We start from the raw sequence: 7655 nt of genomic DNA on the forward strand, positions 1-7655 counted from the left end.
TGCCTCCTGTCTCCGCCCCATCCCTCACGGGGAGATGGCTGAGGGGAGGCATCCAGCACCCCACCTCCCCAGTGCTCGAGGAGCCAGGGAGGAGTGAGTGTGCAGAGAGGTCAGCCTGCCGAAGACTGCATGCTTGCTCCACCTGTCATTTCTCTCCCCATACATCTTCCTTCTCCTCCCTCAAAAAAAGCACAGGAAAGTTCTAACCTAAATGCAGTGTGTAAACACCATCATTTTCTCACCTCTTCAGTGCAAACGTTCCTCTCCTCCAATATGCCAGAAACTCAGCTTTGGTGCCAGGGGACCCGAGAGTCTTGGAGGAACTCGCCTCCCTCGGCCAAGCCCCCATTCCTTTGATTACTGCCCTGGCTCCTCCTCCTCCAGTTCTGTCCCGTTACTCTTCTCAGCGAGTCCCCCTCTGGGACAGACAGCCCCTTCCCTCAGCTCTGCAGCCGCTCAGCGCGCCGGGTCCCAGAGACATCTCTGATGAGGCTGCTACCTTCGCCCCTAAGCCTGGCCTCCAGGGGACCTGCCTGCTGTGTGTTTGCCGCCACGGTTCTCCTCTCCACCCCGCACCCCTGGTGAGCTGAGCCATCCCCGCCGCCCCCGCACTCCGCCCCACAGGCTCAGCGGAGACTTGACCTGTGCTGCTCCCCCTCCCTTCCCCCTGGCTCCGCAGCCGTGCACACCCACAGGCTCACACACTGTCATCCCGCAGTCAGCCCCACGCCATCCTGCCTCCACAACGACAGGAGGGCACTAGAGCGCTCTTCAAAGGGAAGGAAAGAGGGGGCGGGGTGGGACAAGGATTGAATTACAGTAGGTCCCGCTCCCCAGACACTGCCCTTCCCCAACCCTCAGGTGTCCCCCTCCCGTCTAGACCATTAACCTCCAGGAGGCTGGGACTACAGCCCCCAGTAGGCTGAGCAGCCTGAGGTCCTGGGCTGAGGGAGCAAGGCACGCTGGGAGATGGAGTCTCAGCGTGTTGCACCTGCCGCAGGAACCAGTGAGGGGCGGAGGATGGATGGAGAAGATGGAGCGAGGATGCGGTGGGAGCAGCCTGCAGGGCCTCTTTCCCCTAACCCAGGCCTTTCTGTCCTCTGCGGAAGTGGAGACACACACGCTCACTCACTGCCCTTCTCCAACGTCCGGCAGAGTCAGGGCCCTTCCCCCCGCCCCTCCCCCGAACTGAGCTCTGCAGCTCCTGCTCCCACATCCAACCAGGAGTTGTTCTGATTGTTCTGGGCTTGACCAGCGTGACCTAGCGGGGAAAGGGGTGAGAAAGGGCGGGGTTGGAGAGAGGGCACTGGGAGAAAGCGACTGTCCACAAGTGTAGGCAAAAAAAATTACCTGCAAGCAGTATGCAAAGGCGCTCAGGGACACCTTTAGGGTTAGGATGCTGAGGGCACCTGTTTTAACAAGTCTCCAGGACCTCTCCTCCCCCCACCCCTCCCTCTGCCCTACCGGGTCACTCACTCACCACCTTCCAGCGATCCTTGACCACGTAGTTGGCCGGCAGGATGTCGGCCTGCTCCCCTCCCCCACTCATGTTGGTTTCGTCTTTAAGAGCTGCCGCTAGGCACTGCATCCGCCAGCTGGAGGGGGGGTGTCCGCAGGGCCTGCCCTGGGGGGTCCATCTACCTGGGGGAGTGGCGAGGGGCTGTGAGCCAGACAGTCTACTGGCCCAGGACCACCTTGCAGCTATGGAGGAGGGGATCTCCATTCTCCTGGCGGGCATCCTTCCTGGGCCCACTGGGCAGAGGCTCCAAGACTTATTAGAGGGGAGGTCAGAGCAGAAGGCAGAATACTATCCACAGGAAGGGAGATACAAACTACAAGCTGGGGATGCGAAAACCAGCAAGAGGACACACGGGTTGATGAAAACGGAGGTGAAAATGATGTGTGAACAGGCTGTGGGGAAAGTGGTTCCCAAAGAGACAAGCTAACGAGAGCGGGAGCCTTGCTAACCGAGAGGGCGTAGTAGTGTAGGACCCATGCTTGTGTAGGGGAGACCTGGGCCAAGGAGGTCCAATCGGAGTGACTCAATCTGTGGCCCCCAGCACCTACACTTCCCCTGTGCCACAAAATGCCCTTGGAGCTGTACATCTGAGGCTTATTGAAAGTGGGGGGCAACGGCTGACCAAGCGGTGACCTATATGAGACACACAGCAGGGTGACAGAGACCTGTTAATCAACCACAGGAGATGTGATAATCAAGAAGAAGTGGGGATACACAAAAGCCCCTTGAGGGTGGTGCTAAATGAGGAGGATGCGGCTGCTGAGAGGCACACACCATTCCGGGGCTGAGCCAGCCCCTCTGCCCAGCCATGGGATCAGGAGCAAGGATGTGAGGGGTGGGCTGAACATAAGGCCATGGACTCAAGACATGCATTTTAGAGGGACTGCAGCCCTCTGAGGGAGAGAGACAGGCTGAACTGGGAGGAGCTGGGGCAGGCAGAGAAAGTAGGAGTGACCTAATAGAAGGCAGGGGGAGTGACAGGGGGCAGCAGGTCCAGGTGGGCATGGGGTTAGAGAGCCTCTGACCACACCTTTCTGCATCTGCACAAGAATGAACAAGAGGGAACAGAGCTCTTGTTGCACTGGGATAGGCAGCAGTTGGATATCAAGAGCTGTGTCCCAGCTCTGAAGGACAGAGGTGGGGGAAACCAGCTAGTGTTACCTAGGGAAATGCAAGTGTGTGCACATGGATGTGTCTGGGTATCAGCGCATGTAACCCTCTGTGTGAATGTGTATATGCCTCTGTGTGTCTTTTCTGTGCGTCTGTGTCTAAGGGTCTGTGTGTGTGTGTGTGTGTGTCTTTGTGTCTGTATATATGTGTGCTTGTGTGGTGTTTGTGTTTGTGTGATGTGTGTGTATGTAGGCAGGGGCACTCTTCGAGATCTCTGCCAACCCAGTACAGGATTGGAACCAGAACCTTTTCTTCTCTTCCCTCCCCTATGTTTTTCACAAGCACACTGCCTTGCCCTCACAGTGACTCTGGAGAGTCACAGACGGAAGGAAGGTACTCAGGCTGGGGATGGGGGGAAGATGGAGAGGAGGAAAATGCCTAAGATGTCTATGGATGAGGTGGGAACTCCATAAACCTGTCTTTCCTCAGGACAGATAATTCCCCAGGGCTCCTGTGTCTAGCCAGACTGATACAGGGGCAATGTGGGATGGTAAAGGTGTGGAGACAACCTTTAACAAGTCATGATGGCTGTAAGGGATCTTCATGAGAAGGGATACTGCCACTCTTTCTTTCTTCAAATGACTCAGCTGACTTTCCTCCAATCCACACAACTTCAGAGTATCAGAACTGCAGTAACATCAAATAGGGCTCTGCTCCTCTTCTGCCAAAGTGGCATAGGGGCATCAGGAATTCAGAGAGCAGTGAGGGGAATGTCCGGATGAAGGGAGAGGTAGGGATGGGGGTTTCTGGAATAAACATGGAGGACACAGGTTGAGGACAGGACTGAAGAGGCAATTGAACAGGTAGAGAGGGAGTCTTCAGGAGTTAACTCGTGACCTTGGGTGGGCCCTGTATTGGTGTCCTGTGATGGTGGATTTTACAGGTTGATGAGGAAAATTTGGGTTCTGCTCCCATTTTATAGATGGGCAAGCCTAGAAGGAACAGGTGAGGTGGGAAAGAAGACAGTGGCAACAGGAGGATGAGCTTCTCCCTACCCACCACGCTTCCCACACTCTGTGCTACACTCAGCTCAGACGATATGGTTGGACAACACAAACACAGGCACTTGGCTGCCCCATCACTGCACCCTTAGGACCCTTTAGGTGTGTGGAGGCATGGGTGTGTAGTGAGAGAGGGTTTGTGGAGGTGGTTCTTATGAGAATCTGTCAGAATGTGCATATATGATAGTGTGGGGCCCATGGTGTGTGTGTATGTGTGTGTGTGTGTGAGAGAGAGAGGGAGGTATACCCAAGTGGGTGGGAACCCATCTTGGGATGTGAATATAGGTGCTGATGTGTAACTATGCAAGGTGTGAGCGAGGTGTGTGTGTGAACCTGGGAGCCCAGGTACAGAGAGGTGAGGGAGACCAGTGAGGGTAATGGGGAACAGGTGAAAAGAGGTGTGGAGGGGGACAGAGGAGAATGGAAGGGATGAGGGGTAACAGGATCAGAAGAGGGGGTTGGGCAAGATAGAGACAGATGAGAGACCATGGTGACACGTGAAGAAGCCCCGCAACCGTGAAAGGGGTTTCTGGGCAGGGTTGAAGGGGTGAAGAAGTATGGAAGGGGGTTAGCGGGAGGAATGGAGGGACTGAGAACAGGGGAGAGAGGTTATGGAGACAACAGGGAACGACTTGTGAGGGGTGACAGGAGACTGAAGCCATGGGGTCAAGGGACAGAGGTGAGAAGTGAGGAGCAAAACCCCCGGAGGACAGGCGGAGAGGGTGGGTCTGTCCGGGAGGAGGGGGCAGGGAGCCGTTCGGGGCCTCGGGATGAGGCCCAGGCTGTGTAGGCCAGCGTCCCAGCTCTGGCGGAGATGGCCCAGGGAGGGAGCTGGAGAAGGCTGCGCCTGGGGTGACCCAGGCCCAAGGCCCGCCGAGCTGCAGGAGCCCCTCCCGACCCCGCCCGCCGGCCGGCCGGCCCCGCCCCGCCTTACCTGCTCTGTGCCCGCTGCGGCTGCGGCTGCGGCGGCAGAGGCAGCGGCTCGGGGCGGCGCATCCCCCGGGGCCGGGGCGGGGCGGGGGCGGGGGCGGCTCAGTGCGGCGCTGGACTGCCCGCTTCCTCCGGCGGCGGCGGCGGTGGCCTCCCGACCGGGACCATCCCGGCCCGGCCCGGCCCGGCCCCGATCTTCCTCGGGCGACAGCGGCGGCAGCGGCGGAGCGGGGAGCTGCCCACAATGCACTGCGCCGCCAGCATCAGCACCAGCCCTGACATCACCTCCCCGCCGCCTCGGCTCTTACATCACGGCCCTTTCTCTGACATCGTTCTGCTCTACTCCGCTCTCCGCTCCTGCGGCCCTAGGGTTCCCCCCCCCCCACCCGCCCATCTCTCTCAGATGGTCCTGCTCCAACTCTTAGGTCCTCCTCGCTGGTTCTGCCACTCACTTGACCGCCATAAATCTCATCTGCCTCCATCACCCTTCATCTTCTCTACTCCCAGCATGTCCCTATCATGCGTTGCCTGTCCCCATCAGTCTAATTGTTTCCCCCACTGTATCCTCCCTAGGTCCACACGACTTTCCTCTAAACTCACTTTCCCTCATCTGTTCTCATCCTCCGTAGTCCCCACAATCCATTTCATCCAACACTTCCCTCACCTATAACTCTCACCCTCATCACACATATTCCTTACCTCCTAGCTCACCAATACCTCTTTCTTTGGCTCTTTTTCCCATCTGTTGACTCTGTCATGGTTTCTTATTGCTTACCAAATAAGAGGCACACTCTTTACTATGACATTAAAAATTCTTCCCAACATATTCTTCCCAAAAATTCTTCCCAATAATACCAGATGGAGGCTATTACTGCACTTCTGATTCAATTATTCAACATTCCTTGAACATGTTTTGCACTTTGTCTCTTTCAGGTTCTTCCTCATCCTTCATGCCTTCAATAAATGCATACTGAGCACCTTCAATAACAACAGCAATAATAGTAACAGCAACTGTTTACTCCTGCCAGACACTGTTCTAACCTTAGATACATTAACTCATTCAATCCTCAGAACAAGCCTATGAGGGAGTGGTACTAGTGTTATGACCATTTTACAGATGAGGAAACTAAGATACAGAGAGGTTGAGTAATTTGCCTTAGGTTGCCCAGCTAGCAATTGGAGGAGCTGGAATTCAAACCCTTGTTCCACAGTCTATGTTGCTAACCGCTGTGCAGACGGAAGGATTATTGAGTCTGGAAGAGTAGTCAGAGGAGGTGTGTTCAACTGTAATTTGAAGGCTTTAAAGTTGTCCAACTAATACATACAGGCAGGGCAGAGGGTGGGAGAGACTTCGAGGCTGAGATGACAGCCTGAGGTGAGCTGGGGGTGGGTATGTGCAAAACCTTGAAGGGCCCCAAGTGCCCCCTGCTCGGAAGATTGTTTTTTCTCCACTAAACTTTTTGGAAGTGCAGTGGGTAATGCAGTCAGCGTTTCAGTTCTCCATTCAGAATCTCTGTACTCATTCCCCCAGCTGCTGGGGTGCTGAAGGCTGACTGTTCTCAGCTTACTCCCCCTCTGGTAACTGCCTTTGGCCAAGGGAGCTGCCTCACCCAAGATCATGCACCCTTCCTGGGGCTTTGCATATCCAATCAATGATCAGCCTATGAGAGCAAACGCCTTGCCGCACACCCCAGCTCTGGACAGCTCTGAACAGCTCTGAAGGGACATCCCATTTTCAAACTCCTAATAGGGTCCGTTGAGGCTTCTATTGAGATTGCCTCAGAGCTCAGCTTCCCTTGCCCAGTCCTTCTTCCTGCACTTCTCCACAGATACTGATCCTCAGAGCACTTCCCAATAAACCTACTACATATAATCTCTGTCTCAGTCAGTGTTTGGGGGATCAGACGTTTAGACAGGAAATCACTGAAGAATTTTGAGCAGACATAAGCCAATCTGATAGGAGTACTGGGTTAGAATTCTAGGCTGACAATTTTTTCAATACTTTAAAAATGATGCTCTGCTGTCTTCTAGATTCTATTGTTTCTGATGAGAAATGTGCAATTATCCTCATCTTTGTTTCTATGTAATGTCTTTTATTCCTCTGGCTACTTTAAGATTTTATCACTGATTTTAAGCCATTTGATTATGATGTGCCTTGGTGTAGTATTTTTTTTTCACAGTTTCACTTAAGTCTTTAATGAAGCAATAAAGTAGTTTTTATATTAAATTTCACCCCTTGGGTACAAATCTTTTTTAAATTGAAGTATAACTGACATACAGTATCCTATTAGTTTTAGGTGTACATCATAGTGATTTCATACTTTCACACATTACAGAATTATCCCCACAGTAAGTCTAGTTACCATCTGTTACCATACAAAGTTATGACAGTGTTATTGACTATATTCCCTATGCTGTCTACATGACTTATTTACTTTATAACTGGAAGTTTGTGCTTCCTAATCCCCTTCACCTGTTTCACCTACCCCTAACACCTCCCCCCTTAGAATCCAACAATTTGTTTCCTCTCTCTGTAAGTCTGTTTATGTTTTGTTTTGCTTAGCTTTAGATATTCCACAAATAAGTGAAATCATAAGGTATTGGTCTTTCTCTGTCTGACATACTTAGAATAATACCCTCTAAGCTCATCCATGTTGTTGCAAATGGCAAGATTTCCTTCCTTTTTATGACTAAGTAATATTCCATTTTGTGTATCTGTGTTTGTGTGTGTGTATGTACATGTACATATACACACATTTTCTTTATTCATCATTCAGTATTGATGAACATGCTGCTTCCATATCTTGGCTATTATAAATAATGCTGCATGAACATGGGGCACCAATTCTTATTTTTTGTCTTTTTGGTAATAATCAATCTGCCCTGTGTGAGGTGATATCTCATTGTGGTTTTGATTTGCATGTTCATGAAGATTAGTGATGCTGAATATCTTTTCATTTGCCTGTAGGCCATCTATATGTTATCATTGGAAAAAGTCTATTCAAGTCCTCTGCCCATTTTTTTGAACATTTTTA

General features: G+C 52.3%; 1 protein-coding gene across 3 annotated transcripts in view; it reads right to left on the reverse strand.

Annotated features, from left to right (window-relative positions):
- The window catches only part of TTBK1 (tau tubulin kinase 1), a 40363-nt gene extending 35473 nt beyond the window's left edge, over positions 1-4890 (reverse strand). For 2 of the 3 annotated variants that reach the window (XR_012126050.1, XM_037004254.2), the window contains exons 1-2: positions 4625-4890; positions 1481-1641 (exon numbers count right to left, since the gene is read on the reverse strand). Coding sequence is in view for 2 of the 3 variants with exons in the window: in XM_037004254.2 (XP_036860149.2) it covers positions 1481-1588 (108 nt within the window). In the remaining variant the exon portion in view is untranslated. The remainder of the gene's footprint in view (positions 1-1480; positions 1642-4624) is intronic. The other variant, XM_037004255.2, reaches the window with a different exon arrangement.
- Positions 4891-7655: the final 2765 nt, after the last annotated feature.

Source organism: Manis javanica, chromosome 16 (assembly GCF_040802235.1).
Source record: "Manis javanica isolate MJ-LG chromosome 16, MJ_LKY, whole genome shotgun sequence".
In the NCBI taxonomy this organism is placed as follows: Eukaryota; Metazoa; Chordata; class Mammalia; order Pholidota; family Manidae; genus Manis; species Manis javanica.